The sequence below is a fragment of the Lissotriton vulgaris genome, chromosome 6 (assembly GCF_964263255.1).
Source record: "Lissotriton vulgaris chromosome 6, aLisVul1.2, whole genome shotgun sequence".
NCBI lineage: Eukaryota > Metazoa > Chordata > Amphibia > Caudata > Salamandridae > Lissotriton > Lissotriton vulgaris.
Genome location: NC_141694.1, coordinates 1,219,026,408 through 1,219,052,473, shown reverse-complemented (window position 1 = coordinate 1,219,052,473; position 26,066 = coordinate 1,219,026,408). Strand labels below are relative to the sequence as shown.

The following is a 26,066-nucleotide window of genomic DNA, read 5'->3' as shown; positions in this document are numbered from 1 at the left end:
CCACGGAATTTCGCGAGCTAACGTGTCCACGGTACTTGCGCCTCCTTAGGCTGACACCGCCGGCGCCAACGGCGGAGTGATTGTGCGGGTTGGGGACCGGGGGTTGGGGGTGGGAGGTGGGGTTATATGCTTCTATTGCTGACTTTCGGACGGGGATGTTGGGGTATTGTTTTCTTTTCTTTCCTCCTTGCTTTTCTTTCTCCTCCTTTTCTGGGGTCGAGGGGCTGGTGGAACGGTATGCTTCTCTTTTGCTGTGTCGCAGAGTGCTATTCTGGCTTGGCCTTGCCTAGGGAGTGGGGGCCTACAGGGGGGTTGTTCACAATGCCTTATTGCCTTATGTTTTTGCCTTGTTACCCTCTGGGGCATCCTGCCTCCCTCTTCTTCTTCTGACTCGCTGCAACGTTTTGTTTCTTGTATTGTATGTTTACCTGACCTCCTGCTCCCCTCCCCGTGTTTTTTATGCCTTAATAAAAATACTTTAAACCTAAAGACACCAAAAACAGACGTTGTTGGGAGTCAGTTACTGACTTCTGTTGAATAAAGTCTTAACATGGTTTAAACTCTGTAGTGTTATGGCAGGGATACTCAAAGTCTGGCCTGGATGCCGCATGCGGCCGCCCCCCCTGACCTATAAATGTGGCCTCCTGGGGACCAGCAGCCCTAGGCTGCTGTTCACTTGACAGTTCAGGAACATTCAGTAAGCTATTAAACGGGCATAAATAAAGGTTTTCTGGTATCTCATTTTACAATTCCGCCACCATCAGATGAGTATATCTTTCCCTTTCACATTATAAGTTAATGCTATGACTTTCATTCTTTGTGCATGAGAATAGAGCAGCGGTGGCAGACAAGTCATGTGACTCCGTTTGTTGTCCACACCATGCATCTGCTTCACATCCCCCTACGCCCAACTTTCATTATCCAGGCTCTCACATCGCTGGCATAAGTGTGGCCCTCGGGCATGCCACAGACAGTACTTTGTGGCCCCTGGTTAAATGTTTGTGAGTACCCATCTGTTAGGGAATGACAAGTCTACATACTTTTGACAATTTGAGGAAGAAATCCTATCAAACTGACATGAGCAGAAATAAAGAAATTAACCTCAGCAAGAAGAGGTGGGAGATTTATAGGGGACCCAACATCACATCCAGAGCATGTCTAATCCGATGTGGAGCAGCAGGATGACACTTATCAATGTGGAAGGGAATTGCTACAAATGTTTCCAGATCCAACCTGGTGGAAATTCACAAGGTGAAGAATCCAAGGTTAGAAGTCTCTTTCTTAAACAGAGATCTTCTCAGCTATGCTAGAATCAGCGGATGTTGACAAACTGTAGAGGCAAGTACTGGTCAAAAGACGTCATACTTATGTCAAGTCAGATCAATCAAGGCATCTGCATACTTAAAATCTGGTGGTTTGCATCAATTCTGGAAGGGCATGGGCTGTTCATTCTGTGAGCATGGGACACTGTCCTTCCTCCTTCACCAGTTTTAGCTGATGCAGGAGGATCATTTATTGGCTTTTGAGAGTGGGCTCAGATTTTCCAGGAGGCACTTCACAGCAGAATACCGGGAGGGGCTGAAAACCCTCTATCAAGGCACTGAAACTATGTTAAAGACTATAGTGGCTACTTTCACAACCCACTGGATCAACTATAAGACAGCCAGGACAGAAAGGAATGCAAAAAGTGTAGGCTCCCGGCACCAACATGGACCTAGACAGCTATTACCCATAGTCAGCCAGAATGCTGAAACCCACATGCATGCGGAGTCTAATGGGTTTAGACATGTACATACTTTAAACACATTCATCTGTGATGTTCAATATTCTGATACTAACAACTGCCCGAGCAAATTTTAGACACTTCCTGTCATTTGTCTCACTTCTCTATTTTCTATTTTTGTGATCATATACTCTTGAAGTCTGTTACATATATATCATTTTTCTATATAATTAGAACGGCTAAATCCTGCACAACAGATGGCCTAGTTCCTTTAAAAAGAAGTGAGGCGTTAACTATAGTGTGAATGACTCTGGTTTCTAATCCACATTCCCCCTGATAAAACTGCGCAGTTTTGGTAAATCAAGCTATTTGTCTAGGTCTCAGTTTCCTTATTTACCACTGTCACTAGATGCTATTAGTTAACTAGACTTATACAATGAGTTTTTCTCGAATGCATTGAAAGCCTTTACTTAATATACACACGTTTATTATAAATGCTGGCAATAAGGAGACACTCAAACCCTGCTGGTTGTTTAAGTTGTAGGGAGTTGTCACGCAAGACTAAAGACAGAGTCTAATGCTTATATTTCTCAAAGTTCTTCTAGGTCATTCACTAGGCAGTACTTCACTGCCCAATGGGATGGGCAGGAAAAGAAAAGAACAGCATTCTTTTACAGTTACACAATTTTTATATAGCTTTTATCCGCCAATTACTTGACCATTACACTTTTCTGCAGACATATATTGAGTGCGTATTAACCCATTGGAGGGTCATCTATGGTGCCATCCATAAAGAGACCATGCCTAATGTATTAAGAGTGGTGTTGTGTTGTGTTTTCTCCAAGGTTGCTTCTAAAGATAGCGAATTTGGGATCATTGTGACCTGCCGGTAAAACCAGAGCAATGTTTTTTTCAGGTTGTCAATGCTTAGCATTTCAAAGTAAATAGAGTCATGTGGACCTCTATGTAACATGTATTAGATTTGACGGTAGGTCTGCCTGCTTGTAGTCTCGGTAGACCTTGAGCTGTACGAGGTACACTTGAACTTCCTAGGTTTTACTAAAGTGATTGTGTGAGTGGGTATGTGCGGCGTACAGGGATTGATTGCATTGGTGATAGTGTTTATGTTGTTTCTTGTGTCAGAGTACTGGTTTGATGACCTGTGAATTTTTAGTGAAAGAGTTTTTATTTGTAGTCTAGGTAGATCTCTGCAATCAGCTGCAAGCTTAAACACACAACCCTAAAAAATCAGAGAAACAATACATACAGACGGTCTCATGTTATAATGGAATTATGCAATGCAGGATGACTATTTCACATACAGTATTGCCAGTTTTCAGTGCTAAGGGGTAATATAGGCTTAGGCAATAAAGAACTCCTACTGAACAATGCCATACGCCCCATCAAACCCAACCCTCTGCTCCCTACTTTCATTTACTTTTCAGTGTTCTTCACTGGAGTTTATGCCATAACTATAACAGTACTATTATCGTCTGGGAATCAATATTTCCAAAAATCACCCATCCCATTCTGAACTCCTCCTAACGCCAACCTCTACCAGCCTCTCAACCTGCTCAGTTCCTCTGTCTCCAACCTCAGTAGAGATTAGCTGCCTATCCCTCCCTCTAAAGCCACTGAGTGCTCTACAAGTCCTCCAAACTCTCCCCACCAATAACCTGGCTTGTCTCTTAACTACACGGTGGTCATCTGCTATCTGGGACATCAAATAAAATATTCACCACTCTAAAGTGATGGGTAGAGCGATGGGCATGAAAGTCCTACATCTGGCAGTTCACTACTACTTGTTTTCCACTGTCTCCAGGACTTTTCCCCTTCCTTAAGTCGCCTAGGCCAGATCCCCATTCTAAACAACCACCCTGTCATCTGCAGCTACTTGTCCTCCTGGGTGAAACCTTACTTTCCCAGAGGACCAGGATCACTTGCTGTGCAGCAAGAAGCCTCTATGTTTCCTTGCTTGAAATACATTGGGCAGTCTGCCTCCAATGGGTTTCCCAGTGGATTCGTCCCCAGGCATCACTAGGGCTGAACATCTGTGCCTCCTCAATTTTTAGAGTACATCCTAGCACAACCCCGCCATTGTGGGACAAGACCAAATGATGTAAGTGAGTGGCTAATTTTCCCCGTAGCCCATCCAATATGAAATTGACCAGGAGAGGTCTATGGCACTAAGTTTGTCCGGAGTAACTACCAACAAGCCAAGTTCTTTGCCTTCAAACATATATTGAACAACCACACATCAACTAGTTGTATGCCTAGCTCTTTCTCCCAAGCATTCAGCAATGTCCACATCAACAACTCCTACCGGTCACAGCATACATCCAGAAAGTGTGTGGTCTATAACGCATCACACTGTATCCCTCTCTTTTCTTCTCCTGAGTCTGAGGTAACATACCTGTAGTACGTGGTATTATCTCCAAATATTCAGGACTCCTAGACTCCCTCCCTCGGCCAGAGTGTACTATAGGAGTCCCGTATCGTGACTATTCCTCCTCCAGAAGTATTCAGTATACGCCTTATGTAACCCCTTGATTGTTTCTCTAACCTAGCTCTTTCTCCCAGGCATTCTAGAATGTCAGATTCACATCCCAAACCCTAAAACACCACCTATCCCCAGTTTTGTTGAATTTTGTGAAAATGAGCAAAACACCATGCCCAATGCCCCCTATTCTAAGAGCATTTGTATAAGGTTGCGAGCTCCCTAGTGGCCCTTGGTTTTGTCTGGGGACATTGCATCCATGTCTAAAGAGCAAGTAGCAGAATCACTCTCATGCTAGTGTGGTTTATAATGGCCATTAGGACACCCTCTTTAGTTATAGGGGAATCAAGTCATTGCCCATCTTCTTCGGACAGCCTTGGGACCTTTACCCATTAGTCTATACCACTGCCTGTCTCTCTCACTGTTAGGTTCCGCAGCCCAGAGGTTTTGTAGTCCTGCTTCGCATTAACCCTAGGTGGGCTACTTCAGTTCAGAAATAGCGCTTTATGACTGGTTTGTGGACATCCTCAGGAGCAATGTGTCTGCAATCAATAATGTTCAGCTCTCACTGAGTGGCTCAAACGGCGTGACTGGAGCTGCACTTTTGCTTTGCAAAAATCTCACTCTCGAACTAAGGCAACAAGAAAACCTAATTCCTTTTCCCCAACTCTTCCTGACAACCTTTTCCCATCTGTTGTTGGTACTTCACCCAATGCAATGAAATACATGGAATTTGAATGTCCTTTATTCTTTTCATCTAAAGAGGCCAAATTGCAGGTTGGTTTTTGTTTGTTCAATTATTCTTCTATGTAAAGGTTTACATGAGCCTCTTTGCCTCATGTGCACTGGTACCAAATGTGAACAGCAGCTGCACTACATAACAATTTAATAAATAAATAGGAGCGAAATAGATGGCTGCTTTTATGTTCTCCAGGGACCATGTGTATCATATATATAGTGTTATGGTTAAGGGAGCTAGTACTAAACTGAACCCTTGCTTCAATCTTGGTTTCCCAGCCCTTATCCTATCCTCATGTGCATACAGGCATACAGCTATTATCAAATGGATCAACTATAAGCTGATTTAATATACTGCAAAGCCTCATTAGATTGATGCGGTAAATGCCTGCCTAAGTGATGCTGAACCTGACAGAAAGTCTGTAGGGCCACAGTTAGACCACCTGCTTGTGAGATACCACAACAGATCTTACAGGTATTTCTACATTCAGCTGCCAAACTCCTGGCTTCCAAAACAACAAGCTTATGTGATGGCACCTCATATGCCCTCCCTAGGCAGCAGATCCTTCATTACAGGACACGACAACCAAGTAGAACAGACTAGGATGTCGGAAGAGAGGGGTACTGGGTGAAAATGCATACAATAACAAAAATACTAAATAAATATACTGATAACATACTTGCCCATTTGGTAGCTATTTTGGCCTGAAAGTTTGAGCACAGTTCTACAAGTTAAAATGTGTTACCTTACCTTGTTCGTAATCACGACAAGCTCCCCTTCTTTCACAGTCAGCTCGTTGTTGCCCGGTTCAGCAGCAAAGTCATACAGAACGCGTGCCTTGAGAGAAGACAAAAGAAAAACTGCAGGTGAATGCTCGAATTTGACGAGAGCAATCAATCAGATATTTTACAACTGAACGGCCTGTAATTTTAACTAGGAGCACAACAAATTTCCCTCATTCGTCTAAAATGAGCAAAATTCAGACTCTGCAGTTAAATCAGCAGCATGGGGATGTGCCTAAAAATAACGTACAACTCTTTTGTACCTAGAGTTCTCAGTAGAAATTAATTAACAGAAAGGTAATGCTCCCCAATTAGAATACAATTGAAAAAAGAAAACACAATTGAAAAAAGAACCCCAAGACAACTATAGGTCTCAGAGTTAAAAAGACAATGACGTCATTTACATCATAGAAACCTTCGGTCTCCAAGAGTAAGGAATTGAGAGAGTGGTGAGCTAGAGAAATGCCCTTCACCTGAAACCTATTCTGCCTAATATGTACATGGTGTGCGTCGTAGAATAAGAGGAGTACCTAGTACCAGATGAGGACATCTACGTAGAGATATGAGCTCATAAAAGACCCTACTCCCAAAGATACATAGCTGAATAAACATATTGTAAATGGATGCCACAAACTTACCAAATGCTAACGTAAACAGGACACAGCGAGTAGGGAGATGGCAATTTTAACCAATATACCATGATTATCTGCTCCTTTGTTTTTTGTTGATACTTTTGTTTTTCACTGTACTCTGTGTTTTGTAAGTTATGTTGAGATAATGTTATATGTATGTTACTAGGAAAATGATGATACACGTACTAGAATGATTTTACAACTTTTTATTAAATAAATACATTTTTAATTAGATATTGTGTATACTGAGTCCCTAATATCATGTTCGGAGTTCACTAGGTCTGTAAATTGTCATAGACCTATAGTTGTCTATGGCTTCTTTTTTCAATTGTGTTATTTCCCTGCCCTAGGAATCAACATTTGCAGCAGGAGGTCCTTGTTTTTTGCCCCCAATTAATATATACATACTCACACACAAACACATACGCCCACTACAATTATGGGTCCTATTTGTAGCGCTAAGTGTATCTCAGATCTTATAAAAATGCGTCTGAGCTCGATCTCAATTCAGCCAAGAAAGGATGCTGGCGCTAGTAATGAATAAGAAAAAAATATCACTAACCAGAATTAACAGCATAGTTATGCATTAGTTCTCTGCATGAAACACCACTATTTAACAAGCATTGGCATAGCCAATCGATCTCCGTAATGGGAGTACCTAAAAAGGCAATGCAAGAAGCACCTCATTATTGACACTACTTGAGTTTGGTTGCCTTGTAAAAAAATTGTTCCCTGAATAAAGCACTGTTCTTTGGTGTCATTTCATTTATGAAATGCGCCTTTATATTCCAACAAATATGTTTAAACATTGACTACTATATCGCCTATTTTGAAGTGAATTGTTTCAAAGCCCTGGACTGAAGCATGGCGGCTTTGGTAAATTATAGTCAACAGGCAACTTCAACACCTTGGGTGCTAAGCTGATCCCCCTCCTGTGCGGATATTTACTGAATCCCCTTTTACATGACAAGCTCAGCTCGTCATGAGCACACGAGAGGTGTACCTCATGACGAGCTGAGCTTGTCATGAGTATCGAAGGAGTTAAGCAAATAGAACCTGATCCCCTCAACAGAAGAAGCAGACCTTTCAAGGCACTCTAATGGGTAGTGCTCACGGCTCCTCTTTGGAGAAGAGGTACAGTGACCAAAGCACTCAATACTGCACTGATTAGGAGCTTGTTGCACGAAATTCCCTGATGTTACTGCCAGTACTACAGTGGGTCCCAACACTATGGTGAGAATGCTCAAGGAGACCCAGGATGATCTGCAGCAAACTGAGCAACAGCAGCGGCCTTGCTGGCAGCAGCCCTGCGGAGTCGTGGTGCTGGGAGGGACGATGGAAGGGGGCAGTGCTGGAGGCTGCAGGTCCTGATCACAGCAGGAGGAAGCAGTGGATGAAACACCTGTGGGCACAGCCATGGAGCAAACAAGAGCAAGTATAAAATATAAAAAAATAAACAAATCAGTGTTTTTTGCAAATTAAAACACCAGCGTTCAACGTGTGGCAAGACCGGTCACCCACTTGTAGTCCCGAAACATTGGATGAAAATGGCTGCTGCGTATATTTAAAAGAAGTTGGGTGGTGCTCTTTGGGAGCGTGCCAGAAGAGGCATGACATATGCATGCCCTTGACAAATGGGAAGAAAGAAAAATCGAGCTAAGATGGTGCCAACAAATGGTAAGCCTATGGGTGGGCTGAAAGCTCACACAGCAGATTCTGCATGTCTCGATTCAATACAGCGCATGCATGCTGTTTACAGCTGACACCTAAAATGTAAACCAACAACACTGGGACAGCATTTAGGGGTTTTGGGAACACTTCACAAAAAATGTGTGGACAGTATCTCAAACAACATCACCACAGAGCTCTGCAAAAAGAGCATCTGTCAAAATAGAGGCTACAAGCTCATCACTTTAAGCGTAAACTCCAAGTCGTTTGACATAGCATTAGCATCCAATTAGCCCTTCTCATAACGGTTTGCCATCGCTCACTTAATCTTAGAAGCTCATTATGGCCTCTAGCAAGTGTGAGTTTGTGAGGACAAGCACAAGAGTTACCAAGCTGGTGTGATAGTTCATTTTTTTGCTGAAACCCTATGACACAGAAATAAAACTAGAAAAGGAGAAAACATGTTGCCTAGAAAATAGCACCCATCTGCTTGTAACAAAAGAAAAGGTTCAATAAAAATAAATATATAACATGCATATAATTTTAATGGAATTGCACAGGTGCTGCCCATCATGCACGTGTACGTGGAACACATATAGAAACCTTTTTTGTTTTAATGGACATCAAAGGAAAATCTGTATTTTACTGGCAAAAAAGGACATTTTCTATTGAATTACTGTAACCTGAGGACATAGTTAAAACATACAAGTATGACAAAAAAAGGAATACGAAAGAAAAAAGCACCGTCAAAAAGATGCATTGGCCCACTGGCCACTACAATGCACTGAAGTGTGCTTAATTTTTACGTGGATGTGCAAGTGATCCACAAAAGGGCTGTCAATCACAGTGCAAGGAGTCAATGACCAAAGTGGGCTGACCAACTGGCCCATGCAGGGAAATACAATATGTGAATGACAGTTGAACGGACTAATCGATAAAGAGGGCTGATCAAAAGCCCCTCTATGTTTGCGCATATACGTATGTATTTTTATCAATTACATGAAGCTTTCAAAACAAAAGCGGTCTCTCTCACCAAACTATAAAAGGGTATCACCCCAGCCCAACGACAGTCACATAGTTTACTGTAATAGTCTCCTGAAAAATACAGTATATAAATAAGACCAATTAAGTGAAGAGATCTGCAAGGCATTGTGCAACCTTCTATGCGGAGAAGGTTTGAGATAGAATTGTTCATTGCACTATCCTCTTTTTGTGGCGTGGATTTGAAAGTACAGAGTTATGCACTACCACCATAACCTTGACGTGGTTAGGAAGCAAAACAACAAAAAACAAAATATAAAAATAAACAAAGCTTCAAAAGGACTGCAGTATGCAATATCAATTAAAAATTCAGATCCTTGGTTGTACTTGTCACTAAGGGAAGGGGTGGTGGCTAGTTCCATCAAGTCCTAAAGAGTAATCTATGCCCAAAATATATCATTGAAGATTAGGTTGGTATTTTTTGTCTGGGTTGTATGGGACAGGTGTTTAGGAGAGGAATTTGCAACTTTTAATTGTGAAAATATGCTTGTACAGCTGGAATGCAAAGTAGTGCTTAACAAAGAGAAATATAGTGCTTAGAAGATAAATTGTTACAAGGATCTTTTAGCAGAAAATTACATGAGTGTAATTTTGAACAAATACTGGAGGGGTATGTAGTTAAAATGAAGGGTGAGGACACAATGGGCAATCAGTTACAAGCAAGAAAAAGTGTGAACCGCTGCTCAAAACAGATATTAAGTGGCACATACTAGGAGAAACAGTGAAGCCAGGGAGAAACGTGATCAGCCTGGAGAAGAGAAATGTGTGCTAGGTGACATACAAGACAAGAAAAAATATGGGCCCAACCCATTTGCGATAGACGTGTAATCAACGTTAGAAGCAGTAGCAGGGTACCAGAGATGGGCCCATCTCACCATACATTATTTTCAATCAATTGAATGTCTTTTACTACTTTATTAAACTGCATTTAAATTTTAAAAAGCAGTGGATATTCAAAGAGACCTGTGAACCAGGTAGTCCTGGAAAGAGCACAAAAAAGAATTTCACAGCTACCATAATCCAGCAATGGCCACACAAAATGAGGCCGGGAGAGCTCACCAAGAATTAAACATTAAACTCATCACCCAGGAGTTATCACATCACGAGTCTAAAGACAGCTGGGGAATAGACAAACTAAAGTGTCAGCTGTCAAAGTCCAACAGAATTCACAGACATTGTGGTCAAGGGATCTCGATGAGCACATACCAGGTCTCTTCAAAAGGTAAGAATCAATGCATGAGAGCAAAGACAGAGCCAAGCATCAGCCAAAGAAGGGAGAGATCAGAGATTTCACTGAGCACAAGTGAAACATCACAGGGTGTAATTACAGTATGAGAACAAGACAGAGCTTAAGACTACTTAGAGTGTGGCCTCCATGGTCAGCAGCAAGCATCAGTCATTCAACGGAATACCTCCTGATCTTGGAGATCATAAAACATGAAACTCATAGATTAGTTCTACTAATAAAACTAAGATGGTGCTGGAGACTAAGATTCAAGAATCCGCTACCACATTGCATCAACATCCATGAAAGTGTTCCATAAATCTCAAACAGTACACAAAAAGAGAGAGATGGGTGCTAATATTCTAATGCCAGAGCTCAATAAATGACATGTGGCCTAGGCATGTAGAGGATCATAGAAAACACAACTATCACGAGGGAAGGAAAGAACGAGATGGAAAATATATTGATACGGTTCTGTTGACATAAATCACTGGACCACATAAATTGCAGTTTGTAAACCTCATGGAGCCAAAACATACAAACTTGTAAAAGGGAAGTAATCCTGTTGTGGGAATGGAATACATTGGGTTGTTGGTTGACTGGCGCGTAATTCATGTTCAAGCAGGAAACACAATCCTTGCGGGTGAAGCACAGGCCAACCCTAAATTAACATGTGCTCAAACCCTCTGGTAGCTTGGCGCCGAGCAGTCAGTCTCAACTTAGAGACAATGTGTACAGTATTTGTGCAACACTTGGAACAGTAATAAAGTTAAGAAAACACCACAAAAGGATCCAACATCATGTTGGAAAAATAGAGAGATTTAAATAGATAAAAACAAGTCCAAAACAACAAAAATCCAATCAGTAGAGCCACAGATATGTGAAGGGGCAGATGATCCTCCGACATGCTGTGGTATTGCAGTGGCATGGTTGGAGGAGGAGCATCGAAGGGAATGGAGTAGCCCCTTCGGACTATCTGCAAAACCCACCTGTTCGAAGTGATGGTGTGCCAGTGGGGGAGGTGATGGCGAATTATGCCGCCCACTGGCGTTTGATGGGCCTGGAATGTCGGACTAGTAAGGTTTGGAAGCTGCTGCAGAGGGGGGGTTGGTGGACTGGCCTGCCCGCTGGCCCCCGGAACCACGACGGTTGTTCCCACATCCACGGCCGTTTGAAGGTTGGGTAACTTGCTGCGGCCTTTGGCTCTGGGCGGGACGTAGCGGGGCAACCCTTCCGCAGTCATGAAAGGTGCGAAAAGCTGACTGCGCAGGGCAGGTGGAGTGGCCCACGGACTTGGCCGTAGCCCGTGAGTCCTTGAAACGCTCTAGAGCATGGTCTGCTTTGTCGCCAAAAAGGCAACGGCCACCAAAGGCCATGTCCATCAAGGTGTTCTGGACATCCCCCGAAAAGCCAGTCGAACTCATCCAGGTGTAGCGACGAAGCGCTACTAACGTTGAAATTGTCCTGCCCAGAGAGTCGGCGGTATCCAGCCAACAACGGATGGTAAACTTTGTTGCATCCCTCCCGGCGGCGACAGCTTGGGAGAGCACTGCCCGGCCTCCTCCAGACACTGAGGCGGCACCTGCGCAACCGTATCCCACACAGAGTGGGAATAATGGCCCAAGAGACATACAGTGTTTACTGACCGCAGTCCTAAGCTGGCGGAAGAGAAAATACAGGTCCAGCTTCTTGGATTCCCTTTCCAGTGGGGCGGTAGGGAATGCACTCTTGGAAGTGGAGGCTTGGACCCCCAAGCTCTCTGGGGTGGGGTGTTGGGAGAGGAAAGTGGGGTCGACCGGAGCCGCGCGGTGGCCTCTGGCAATCATCTTATCCACGGGAGCCCCTGTGTTGGGCCTGGACACCGTGCCCAAATGGACGTCGGTGAGGGCCTCATTAACCCCATGGCTGCTAGGCGTTTTCCCGTCCTGCGCTGGGGATTATTCTTTTTCATTGTTTTATGACGAGCTGGCCTTGTCATCCGCGCACGGCAGGTAAGCGCCATGACGAGCCCAGCTCGTCATTAGCCTCGAAGGGGTTAAACAGCAGCAGGGGCTCTGAAGAGCTCGCAGCCAGGGAAGCACCTCTGTCAGGAGGTTAGTTCTGACCGCCACCGTAGGAAGCTAGAGGTTGGGGGCCTCGGCCGCCCTAAGCAACACCACTGCGTCAGACGCTCCCTCCTCCGTAGCTAGGGTAGGAGGAGACAACATGCCAAGGTCAGGGGAGGTGTTGAGAACAATGGTATCCCCCTGTTCCTCTCTCCAGTCCTGTTCATCTAACTGGTCTGTCAGAGGGTCACCTGACCCCTCCCAGTCCTCCTCCTCATCCACTAGATGCCATTCTGGTTGAAAAGGGACCACAGGAGGCACAAAACCCCTCTCAGTGCCGGATCAGGCACCAGGCGACGCTAGTCCGGCTCCGGGTCCACATCGGGATGGAGGCCGGCCGGGGGGTCCAACCGGTGTCTAATGTGGTATTGGTGCCCGATGAACTGGAGCCGGTGGAGGTGCAATCAGGGCAACCGGCCCGATCCGGATCCAGGCCTGGATCCAAAGGGGCCTGTGGCGCCGGGGCAGGAGCTGTCGGTGGAAAAGGCCTAGGCCCCCCAACCGGGTCTGTGGGGCCCAAAGGCATGCCGGTGGGTTCGGGCCGCCCAAAGATGTTATGCATTGCTTCGTAGAACGTACGAAGCTGGGCGGGAGCCGCTCCGGTGTACCGGGAAGAGAGGGAACCGCAGAGTCGACTCTTCGGGCTCCGCACGCAGAGCCACGGGAGGGGCAACACCCGCATCCCTCGTCGGATCGGCCAACCGACGAAGAGCGACAATGCTTCTTCAACAACTTCTTATGCTTCGACTTACTGGACCCAGAGTGCAAAGACTTCGATGACTTGGACGAATGGTGGTGGCTCTGCAACCAGTACCTTGACCTCCCTCGCGACCGGCACCCCACACGGAGCCGACTGCCGGCGCTCAAGCAGCTTTCGGGACCGCTCCCCCAGAGCCTTTGGCGCCATCGACCGGCAGTCGGAGGACGACTAGGGCTCGTGGATCAGTCGGTTACAGGAACTGCATGCCTTCAAGACGTGCATCCCTCGTGCACCAGGAGTCGAAAACTCAAAAAAGAAGTCGACAAAAGTCGAGAAAAAAGTCAGTCAAAAAGTGACTGGAGGTACCGCTCTTCCCAGGTCTGCGTTGGCTGGTGCGGAAAAAGAAAGAACAGAACTGACGTCAGCGCGCGAGGGCGGCATCTAAGTAGCTGCCACGACGTTACCCCGGCATCAAGACACCAACGACCGACCCAGAGGTGACCCACGCCACCTTCCGACGTCCAGAGGTACTTCTGACGAAAAACTTTACGGATCCAGTCTGATGCCTGGGGTAATTCTAAGGTAAGGAATCTGTAACTAACATGTTTCTTTAAGATAGTCCTTTCAGCAGCACAGTAGTCCTTTTCCCTGGCAGATTATCTACAGGTCCAGAAGTATTCTGAAGAGTATGTGTCTTGAGGTCCAGTATTTACACCCATTTGTGCCTTTGAAGTGGGAGAAGCTTCTAAAAGCATGCCTTAGAAGTGCACAGGTGCCCTGTCTTCCGTTCCCTGTCTCCATACTAACTACTGGGGGTATGCAGCCCTTTATGTGGGGGCAGAACATAGCCTATTTAAGTGTAAGTGGGGCTATGCCCCCGCTCCTCCCTCCCGTTCTGCCACCCTTTAAGCACGGTACTGTGTTTGGCTGTCTAGGAGGAACACACAAAACCCAACTGTCAACTACACCACGTCTGTGACCCAAACACAGGCTGCAGGCACCAAATGGCTACGACAGGAAAATACTAACTTTTTTAAAGTGGCATTTTCAAAATTGCAATTTAAAATCGGACTTCACCATGAATTAGGATTTTACATTACAATTCCAAAGACACCAAACATGAAGAGTCATCTGTTCCCATTTGGATGATACATCTTATTAAATGTAATAAGGTAACTCAAATGTTATCCTATGATAGAGGTAGCCCTTGCAGTAGTGAAAATGAATGTAAGAGTGTTTCACTACCAGGTCATGTAAAACTTAAAAGTACATGCCCTACTTGTTAAATACATTGCACCGTACCCTCTGGGCGGTCCAGGGCCAACATTAGGGGTGACTTGTATGTATTTAAAAGGAAGATTTGGGCCTGGCAAAAGTTTTTTTTTGCCAGGTCGAATTGGCAGTTTAAAATCACACACACAGGCTGGTCTGAGACATGTTTAAAGCGCTACTTTAGTGGGTGGCACAATCAGTGCCTTGTGTATTGCTCCCAGACAGTGAGACAAAGGGAAGCTAGGTGTTGGCAGGATGGGTCACTCAGAGGTAACGAGGGAGAGCAGCTGTAACCTACCACACTTCCACATCACAAAGGCTCTGCCTGAGTACTCTCACAAAGGGTTTGTCACTGATCTTCGGTGACCCCAGACAAGCTGGGGCCAGGACTGGAAGGAAGGAAGGAGATGACAGACACCTCAGGGGAGTGGAAACCTCTAGAAGTTTTCCTCCACTTCAACGGAGGCATCAGGTATAAATAGTGGATCCTTACACTCCAACTCTTCAGTACACTTCTGGACCTGTGGACTCTGCCAGGAAGAAGGAATACTGTGCTGCAGAAGGGACTGCCACTCTGCTGAACGGCTGCCTAGATAGAGTGTTGCTGCCAGTCTGGCTGATCTGCAGCTCTCTTGCCTGGGTGAGAAGGACTGTGTAGGAGAGTAGGGTCTGCAATCCTATGACCACCCAGATTTTTTGCTTTTGTTTCACTGGTTTACGACTTTCTCTGGCTGTGGGCCTGCCAATCAGACCCACAGCCTAGCTGTTCTCTCACTAAATTGACATGTGTACCTTAGGTGCATTATCCAATTGGGACTGGGCCACCTTATCAGACCCTGTAACTCAGGGCATAGGTGTACCCAGGGCCTACCAGGGGCTGGAGCATGTATTATGCCACCCCTGGATGGCCATCTAAATCTGACATAACTGGCTGCACGACAGCTGGGGCAAGGTGGTGTACTCACCCTTTGCTTTAGATATAGTATACCTATATCTAACCCTAAAAATGGACACACAGATTCCCTATCAGTCACTCCTATGGCAGGCCTTGACAATCCTGAAGGCAGAGTGCTTGGAATCGTGTGAAATGGTGCTCTGGCATGAGCTGAGCCCGTTTGCAGCTTGCGGAACCAAGTCCTAATAGCTGTTCCATGATAACGCATACCATATACTCTTAAGTGCATTATAATCCTCGCGGTTAAATGCTATCTTTGGTATTGCTTTATCAAAACATGTTGAGTAAGGTGTCATACGAATTGGAATACTAACCCCTCGCCAATTCTGGCGACGGGGTTAGCATTCCACCCTTCTAGAGGGACACGACATGTATGTAACTGTGAACCCCAGTTAAAGTTAACTGAAGCCTCAGCTCCACAAAATGGATGCTGCCACCACAGACACGAGTCTGACCTCCTGTTGCTGGGAGTCCTTCCAGCGAGGAGAGCTTGGACAAAGGGTTTCCTGTCAGGGGCGGTGCTAGCACCATCCCAGACAGGGTTTTATGTATCCTGGGTAGGCAGGGCTTTACAGGAAGGTGACTGCAGAGTGGCACCCCGGTGCTCACTACGCATCTGCCGGCTAGAACCAGTTCCAGGGGCACACCAGCCCCTTGCCTGGGGAAAGTCCGGCATGGGAGAGGGGTGTAACCACCCCCCTTTCTGGTCCCACCCCTAGGGCAGGACCTAGTCGCGTACCCACCCCTTTCTTTAGGATAAAGGCAGGAGCGGGGACCCTTCCAAATTAGATCATTTTTGAATCCTGAAACTACTTTCTACGAAAAGAACTCAAGATTTCGCCCTTGTGACTAAGGAGTAGTCACCCTGCATCCGCAGGCACCATCTAAGAACTCTGCGGTTTGCTGCACGTCCTTCCTCAGGAATCCGACCGACCAGCACGACGAGACCCGGCTTCCCTGGCACCTCTGACCTCTACCTACCTCTACAGCTAAGCTGAGAACCGTAGGTTCGACGAGACCTCGAGGGACCGGCCATCATCAGAACTGCACAACTTCTATCCAGCACGACCGCCGAGGGATCCTCTGGTGAGTGCTTTGGGGTCCGAGAAGCCCCGACCCTGAGCAGCGCCAGCACCTAAGTCCAGCCTCCCAGCATCTCCACGATCTGCGTGGGGCCCTTCTGCTTTCTGCTGCTCACCGCGTTGTTTGGCTACTAGCCCGCTGGCTTGTGGCCTTCTGAACGACGACCGACGACATCACTGCTGCTGGTCTGCTTGCTCCAGACTGGCCCTTGCTCCCTTCCAAAAGAGGAGCACCCCGGACCCTCCTGGTCCACTCCAGACGCCATTTTGAGTCCACCGCGTGGGCTTGAATTTGCCAAGACTTGTTGCCCCAATCCTGGGTCCAGCGACGTCGACAGCATCATCCATCGTGGGACAGCTCGCACCTCCATCCTGGTCGCCGACAACGCCTCCTGGTCCGTGAGATCTGCAGAGCACAGCGTCGCCCACTCACCTAGTCGAGGTGACTACCATCCGGTGCCCTCCTGGTGCCACCTGACTACTGGCTAGTAGTCACGAACTTGGTCCCCTCTGCTTTCAGGTGTCATCCATCTTCGGTTCAGGCTTGGATCACTCGAACTATCTTCACTGGTCGCCTGCCAGCAACTTCTTTCTTCAGGCTCCTGGTTCGTCTACGAGGATTCCCGACGTCTTTTGAGACATATGCAGCTGCAGCCCCTGGGCTAGGTAAACTCGCCATTTCGGTGCCCCAGCATAGCCTCACTATCCAAGGGTCAGGATCCACTGTCGTTTTCGATCTACCTTATCGGGTTCGCCCGAGAACACTAACTTTGTCTTTACTAGCTCCCATAGACTTTGTCCCGCATCCCGCGTGAGAGTGCACACTCTGCACCCGAGTCCCCTAGGCCTCCTACTAGTAATCTGAAGGTTCAGTAACGTAGTCCTAGCGATTCCAAAGCCTATTAGTACAGTAATTACCTGCTAGTAATTTCGCATTCCACTTCCATAGTATATGGTTTGCCGTGCCCCTCGGGCATTTGTGTAAATTGTGCAACTTGAAGTATTTTCATAAGAGTTTTGCTGTTTGCTTAGTACCCTGTCCTCATAAAGAGTACAGGGCTGTTGTGATTCTAATAAATACACTGTTTATTTTCATAACACTTGTGTGGTGTCCTTTCACTTGGTGTTCAAGGGGTATACGTGATGGTATAACAGCTGGCTTAACACGCCCTCTAGAGTTTAGCCCGAAGAGTGCTCGTATCCACGCTACTAGGATAGCTGGTCTAAGGTTGACTTACAACCAAACACCATAAGGGTTGTTTGGACTGATACAAAGTGCTCACTAGAATAGTGAACATTATATATCAGGCCAACTTCTCACAGACTGGACCTGCATTTCTAAACCCAGGACCTCAGAGTGACTCCAAGAGCAAGTTGGCTGGCCTCCTGATCAGAACTATCACGGACAGAACAGGCTTCCAACAAGCTAGAACTCAACACCTGGATTCTGTCATTTGAGAGTCCAGTCCTCCCAAGTGGTGCCACCCCAGTCTTGGAACCTTGGAAGTGAGCCTAAATGTTGTCTTCCAGCCCCTCTGTGGAATCAGTGCATCGTGATTGTCCTCAGAACTGACGCATAGTCTCGAATGTACAGAATTCCCCGACGCAAGGTCTCCACATCGCCATTGCAGCCTGTCAAAACTGCCATGGTGTGACGCATGCCCAAGTAAGCCAGTCAGAACTGACACGGTGTGACCCTCCTCCGCGCAAGGACATTGCATCACACTTCGAAGTTCCCCAGAACCTCTGCAACACAACGCATCCCCTCGGATGGATCTCGCATCGCCTCTGTTGCACGACACAGCCTCACCACGTGACTCCGCATCTCCTGGCAACTAGGATTAAGGTACTGAGTTCAGTGGACCTAAGTGGTTCTCTGTAGCCAGCCCAAACTCCACTGTGGTCAGTCTAAACTTGTGACTTTGTCCCAGTCCGGCATGATCAAATAACTACAGTTGGCACTTTGTGCTTTTTCGTGCTGTTTTTACTGAAATCTTTCAAACTGCCTTTCTCTGGTTCTACTGATTGGACTTTTGTCATTTTCGTCTTTATTTATTTATTAAAATATACCTATTTTTCTACATTAGTGTGGGATTTTTCTTGTGCAGAGTACACATGATATTCATATTCAGCATTTGAGCACTGGGTCAGTGTTGGGACACCCTTTACATTTTGCTGGGTTTTCTCCAAATTGAAAGACTAAACTTGAAATATATTGCCCATTCTAATTTCCCTCTTGTCTTCTTTCTTCACCATCACCACGGTTCTATTTTTTTTTTTGGTTAAGTGATGTCAACTGTATTTTGCATGGGTTACGGTCACCCCATGTATCAAGGTATGAAATGGACAATCATGTCACAATAAGAGACCACCACGACTGTGAGGCATGGGTGTGGTGGTTGCATCAATCCCACCACAATGATTACCGGTGGAATACGTGTACAGAGGCACATAATTTCGAACTAGGGCTTCCACTATATGGTGAATGGCATATGTTCATCATGTTATGTTGTATCCAATATGTTGAGATGTCATGAAACATGATGCTGCACTACACATTTTTTCAGCCCTGAGGAAGTCAAAGGGTACTTCCCTATGAGGAAACACGTGTTGGCTGGACACTTCCGAATAAAGGGAACAGGATGACATAAACCACATGAATGACTGCCATTTATTATATATTTCGTCTATTTAATGTGTACGGAGTCTACTTGATTTTTACTGTTACCAGAAATGAAAAGAGCATATGCATAGGCTTGTTATAGATTTTTCATTGTATACCGACCAAGTATCAGATCATAAGGTGAACTCTTAAGAATGAAAAATAGAAGGATATGTAATGAAACATGCATTTGTTTTATATGTATCCATATCTGAATTTAAGAATAGTGGTTATTTGTATGGGTCTGATGTTAGGGTTACCCACCCATAATCTCATTGTGATTCAGAAGGTGTTTAACAAAATATATATTTTCTTGCACGATGACTTCTATTTGGAAGTCAAATACCAAATGTTCTACTATTCTGTGCCCCACATTCTCCTTGTATTCCACATGTGTGGATAGATCGTTGGAGCCAATTTTATTCTCTAAATAAATGCTTACATAAATAATGTGCAAAGCTAACACATATGCAAAATTTTGTAGAAGGTAATCCTACGGAAATGTTATAGGCCTATAAATAAATAAAAGTGCTGACTTAAGTCATCCTAACTGTTGATGCCAGGTCAACTGAAAAATAATGCATTAACACTGAAAGACCTGTTTTTTCACATTAAAAAGTAGTTTGTGCACAGTTTTCTCTTTGTTTCAAATATTGTATTTTTCCAGAAGCCTTCTGTTAGCTAATGAATAGACACTGGTTTTGCATTAGACAACTGATAGTAAGTACTCACATGGAGGAGGGGAGGCGACCGGAAGGATATCAACGATGTAACCTTTCAAGCTCTAATGTCTGAAAGTCTATTGTGCCCGTACAGAAAGATGGGGAGTTTGTCTATTCCCAGGAGTATACTCACTTGTATTGGAGGATCAATAAGATGGAAGAAAATAATGTTGCAACATAGAATATTGTGCGTTTATATTAGTGTGTGTTCCTAGAGTAACAGCTAGATTCAGGAATCCTTCCCTGACTCTACAGCTGGAGACTCACTCTTGAGTTTCTGATGCCTTTCTTCATGAGTGGTTGCTTTACTTAGATTTTGCTGAATTGTATGCTGATAACGTGAACTGAGAATACTTTCCAGCTTATTATGCAAAGGCTACATGCTTGTGCACTGATCCGCTCATCATTGCTCTTCATTGGATTTCTGAACTGACTCCTTTCCTTTTTTCCTAATTATTTCAACCTAATTTAGAATAGGGAATGTTCCTTTATGGAACACACTTGCTGTATTATTACTTTATTAACAGTGACTCTAATGAACATTCTGTTCTTTTTTATAGTCAAATATCGATTGATGGATTATATTAACTTTTAATGCTGAAATCTAAAGATTAATACCTAATGAATAAAAGGATGAATGACTAAAATAATTGAAAATAAAACCCTCAAACTCACACAAATACTCTTTATTGACTGTACTAAAAGTCTCTAATGATTTATTGGTATGTACATGATTACGCCTTATTTCTCAGTGTCGACGAACAATGGTACATACAGCCAGTGGCAGGGGTTATTTAATGCTTATACTCATAGAAAGAAATATAGAAAACCCCCCTCTCTCAAGGTATATCACCGGCAACAGTAAATGCCCCAAAATACAATGTGGAGACATCATCATTTCTCCACTTATTTTCAATCTTTCTGGAAATATAGGTAGGTGTAGTTTTAGGACCCAGGGTCGTCCGGCACCCAGTGACACTCAACAACCAAAGATGTTTATGAAAACTAGACATTTGGTGCAGTCCAGGGTGGTGTTGCTTGCATGGATCCCAATACTTTTTCTTACCCAGCCTGCCCTGCATACATCAAACTTTGGTCAACATAGCATCATTATCAAGTTTCAGTGAGAGAAAGTTCCTGAATCTGCAGAAACTGGCAAAAGTCCTACCACCCAGCATTCCCACAATCCTCCCAATAAAAACAGTACCCAGCACCTCACTTATATGGATGAGCCTATCTCATGTGACAGAAACAGCTCAAAACTTGTTCTGTGTGAAGTCAATCTGGTGTCAAACGTGATTACGAATTTAGTTATTTCCTATAACCTGTGTTATGTCCACGCATAAAGAGGGAGCATTTGTATAGGAAGAAGCGTGGGTACGCAACTTGTCATAACTTTTGGCTATGGCAAGAAGTCTAAGAAACGAGATGAGAGGTTGAGGCAGTCCATCACACGTCCTCCCAAGACATAATTTTATATGAAAATGTGTGATGTTCTGAAGAATTTCACACCTACATTGAGGTTTGAGAACTTAAAAGCTTTGTTTTGTTTTTTGTTCCAGTGGTACTGGGAACTTTTTTGTCAGGATGGAGAGCCCTCATCCACCTGGGTTGCATGCTTTATTACTGGGCCCTGTTCCATGCAAAGCCAGGGGTGTAATGCCAGGTAGGCCCCTCGTGCAGGTGCACTTGGGTGGAGATCTTTTGTCTTACATGTTTAACTGAAGTGAAAGGGAGGTTATACTGGGTGTCATAAAAAATTAAATTGCCTGTCGAAATCACAGTGCCTTTTCATTTATTTATTATATGGTGATCTATGTTAAGAATAAAAACCATAGGGACCGGGAGGAGCCAAGCTCGCGACCGTGATGGCCGCACTGTAGCTCGGCTCCGTCAAACTTCCTGCCTGAAACGCATATCCTGTACTTCATCCTGCCCGAGGAGTCACATTCGACAAAATATGGGAAGGTGAAACACTGCTCGCACTCACCGTTTGTCCCGGGGGCTCCTGGGTGCCGCGGATCTTGAGTTGTGCCCCTGTTTGTTCCGGAGCCTCCGCGGCGTGCAGGCCGGGGACTCGCCTGTGACGGTCGGCCGGAGCGGGGTGTCGACGCCGGCCTCCGGTGGAGGAGAGGGGTCGGCTGAAGAGGCCATTGTGCGGTTGTACCGGTGGCGACTGACCGGGCCCGGTCTGGTGGCCCGGGGGCTCTGCTGTGGGGCGCGGCCCGCCTCGGACGGGTGTAGACCGTACAGGAGGCTGGTCCCCCCTTTGTTGTCCTGTCCGGCCATCTTGAAGCCCTTCGCCCGGATTCGGCGGGCGGCGCCCGTGAGACGGTGGCGCCGGCGACCCCTTGTTTTTTGGCGGCCCATCTTTCTGCACCAAGATTGCCATTACCGGGGCTCGACGGGACTCCATTGGGCCTTATTCGACGGCCCGGTCCGGGAGTCTAGGAACGGAGCGTCCCTTCTGTACTGACAAAATGGCGGCCGGCGCCCTGGGTCTCGGACCTGTTTGGGACGGCGAATCTGGTCTGTTGAAATGCACGATGGCTGAAGCTTGTGGGAGTGAGCCCACGATTGGCGATGTCTTCGCTGCCCTATGTTCTTGGCGTGCGGACATGGCTTTTGACGCAGCTGTGCAAGATAGCAGTTCTGCCGCCGTGCCTGTTGGGCCGCCCCCCATGAATGCGGCCCGACTGACGGAGTGTGCTGCTTTGCCTCTCCTGGCTGATGCAGAGAGTGCTGCCGCTGTTCATCTGGGAGACCGTATGTCTGCTACCCCGAACCTCCAGGAAGTTTTGATCGTGGCGGACGTGGGTGAGGGCCCCACGTCGGGGCCCGTCCAGGTCAGTCTGGCTGGGGAGCTAGGCGGCTGTTTGACTCGAACTGCTTTGGTGGGGTCCCACAGCTGCCCCGTGGGGGATACCTCGCCCCTTTGGACAACGGGACCGCACCCAGACTGTTTGCTGCTCCTGATGTTGCTCTTCGACAGTTTGGTCTGCTGCCGCCATTGTTTGCATTGCTGCTCGAGACTGGGATCCCCTGTTCTGCACCCTTGGCCTGCCTTGTTCCGATCCTGTGTACACTCCATGCCGAACTGCTTGCTGTATTCTACTTTATTGTGTACTAAAGTTATGATCAGGAGAGGACAGGGGTGAGACAGAATTGCCTTGGTGGACTGCTAATTAATGTATGGGGATGTGGACTGCTCGCAGCTGTAACAATATGGCCGATTCCTCTTCATGTTCCTGATCTTTGAGGTTGTGTTGATCTCGTTTCGATGTGGGTTTCAGCTGTGTTAAGGCGGGGGTAGGAGCTGAATGTTCGATTGCAGATCTCCTCTCCCACTGGTTTTCTTTCCTCCTTCCTTCCTCTTTTTGTCTGTTGTGTTCTTTTCTCACTCTTCTATATTTCGGGTTCTACTTAGGGCGACAGACACGCTGCTGGGGGGGTAGGCCGTAGTCTTCTGCAGGGGTGCAGGGTGGTGTGGGAGGGATGGGGTCTGAATATTGTTCGTTTTTTTCTTAGTTCTATGGCTCTTTTGTATCCCTTTCTCGGGACGCTGTGTCTGCGTGCGTCCTCCATGGAGTGTTAGCCGCACAATGTAGGGTATGACTTCCTCACGTCACTGATACTGATAGCACATGTACCATGTCTTACTCTCCGCGACCCCGATTGTGGGTCTCTAATCCTGTGTGCTTTACTTGCCATAGGACGCGCACTGCGGCGCTGCGTTTTTCTTTTCTGTTTTTAATACTCCTTTTTCTACCCTTCCCCTCTTTTCCCCTTTATTTGGGTTAGTATAGTGGATGGCTATCTTTGCGTTGCTGTTCCGATTCCTTTGATTGTACCAGCACATATTCAGGTGGTGACGGGTGGATGGTGGGCAGCGGTGGGAACTGATTTGAAACGGGGCGACTATACGTTGACTTTGCGAATTGCTGCTATTACTTTCGCTTCTCACTGCTCCTTTGTGACGATGCTTTACCAACTGCCTGCCATAGGAATTCAGATGTCAAAAGTTGCAACTGATTCTGCTATACTTCCTATTATATTATAAAATTAACCTTCTTCCATCCTGTTCCTAGCGGTAATGCCAGGCCTTTTAATGTAGACTGCTTGTTTATATATTGCTGAGAAACTGCTGGGGAATTTCAATGCTGACTTCGTGCGCTCATAATGTGTTGTGGCCGGCCTGATTGGTTGTAGGCCCGTATTTGTATGCTTCTACTTGCACAATAAAGGTTTTCCAAAAAAAAAAAAAACCCATAGGGACCTACTGTACTTTAGCTGTTCCTTGATCGTGTATAGTGATCTACTAGTTCAAGCCTATCTGCTATTCAGGTCAATTGCTGTTTGTTTAATACCAAAATCAAATACGCAACTATCTGGATGAGAAATCTGAACTTTGGTTATCCTCAAACTGAATTATGTGAATCAGGGTGCAAAAAGTCAGTGGAGTGTCCCACAAATAAGGATCTGTGTCTTTGTACCTGTAGGAGTAACAAACAAAATGACCTATAAATTTAAACACAAACACAAACAAAACATGTAGGTTGATTAACTATGCCATACCACTATTACATGACTGAGCGTGAGAAAACGTATTTTCTGACATGCAATTCTTCAGTGAACACCAGAAAACATGAAAAGTCTCCTATGAACACTGGCACATAATAGGAAACTGTAATGTAATGTTGTGCATTAAACTCAGTGTGAAAGTCAATGGAAAGTCCCCGGAGAAACTATTCTTTAACTCACTCTATTCTAATATATTTATCACATTCAACCAGGAGGCCTAGTTTATAAATAAAAAATATATGAATCCCACACTAAAATGAAACGTTAACAGTCTTTTTATTTTTCGTAAAAAACGGAAGAAGACATAGTCCTCCACACATTGATTAAAATTTCAGAAAAAACTTCCTGAAAATATATAGCATTGAGCACAAATATTCACAATATCTCATCAATTACATACAAGTTAAATTAAACACATGAAATAAACCTATTCATCACCTGAGCACAATTCATCAGTTAATCAAAACATTCCCCCTTCTATCAGTAGCTTAAAATGCTCTTGCTACGCATTCACTTGATCCAAAAAACCTTTCAATCTTTTTTCAAGGGAGTTACAGTAACAATAATTCATGAATATCTGTTGTTCCCTGGGCTCTATTTGGATTCTGTATTCAAACCAGTGCGGCAACGCGTTTCGGTGTTAAAGTCTGGATATCATAACACCTTCCTCAGGACAAAACATTTCATGGGGTCACAGTTTTCAAAATTGGAGTATCCTTTTTACACGATACGCGGGTGGAGACCTCACCCTCAGTTTGATTTCCTGTATGTTCCAAGTAGTTGGCTATCGGATTTGATTTAGATCTTTTTTGTAGGGTGCACAAGAAAAGGTCCCTCCCTGGGGTTATTCTTCTATTCTATCCCCTCTCGTGGCTTGTAAATTCGGTGTGAACCTTTAAAATATGTGCAAAAATCAGACTGATACTTTTGTCTTGCTTTTCTTTTCTTCTGTGATTCAGGCTTGGAGCCTTCTATTTTTTTTTTTTGTAAAACAATTTTTATTGCAGATTCCAAGTTAAGTAGTACAGATAGTATGCAAGTACGTATATGCGGGATCCCAATGTCTCACACTCCTGCTAACAATTATTTACACAGCCTTATTACCCGCATCCCTGGGGCCGGGTGGCAATCGTCTCACATAGTGTATCATTGCCGCCATTACTCAATGGCGTATCCAGTGATCTACCGCTGTCTGCTTTTAGTTTTTTCCCCCTACCCCCCCATCCCGCCTCCGGTCAGGGTGATCTGCAAAATACGATGTCGATGGGATGCTGCACCCCCCCCCCCGCCTCTCAACACCCCCCCATCCCTCTGGTGTTCTATGGTGTCCCGTGCCCGGTTTGCAGTATTCTGAAGTGTGTTGGTGACCTGCGGAGTCTGTAGTGGGTTAATGAGTGTGTGTGTCCGTGGTAGGCGCTGGGGTTGGCACCGTCACCTCGGGAACCCCCGGGTCTGATGCGTCCCCCTCCTCTTCACTCTCCACTGTACTATCCCTGAGTGCCTGGACTAGAATTTCCCACGCTAGTGCCGCTTCCTGAGCCTTCCCGTCAGATCCACGTCGTGCCAGTTGATACCTGATCGTGCTCTCTGCTGCCGCCCATTTCTGAAACTCAGCTAGCCATTTCCGGTGTGTCGGCGCTACCTTAGATTTCCATCCCCTGGTGAGTTCCCTCTTCGCAA

The 26,066-nt window shown here is 45.7% G+C and overlaps 1 protein-coding gene across 2 annotated transcripts in view; it reads right to left on the bottom strand.

Moving 5' to 3' along the window:
* SNX9 (sorting nexin 9) overlaps positions 1-26,066 on the bottom strand; it is a 798,250-nt gene that overhangs the window by 562,925 nt on the left and 209,259 nt on the right. For both annotated transcript variants that reach the window (XM_086927315.1, XM_086927314.1), the window contains exon 2: positions 5,710-5,796. In XM_086927315.1, the coding sequence (XP_086783441.1) occupies positions 5,710-5,796 (87 nt within the window). The remainder of the gene's footprint in view (positions 1-5,709; positions 5,797-26,066) is intronic.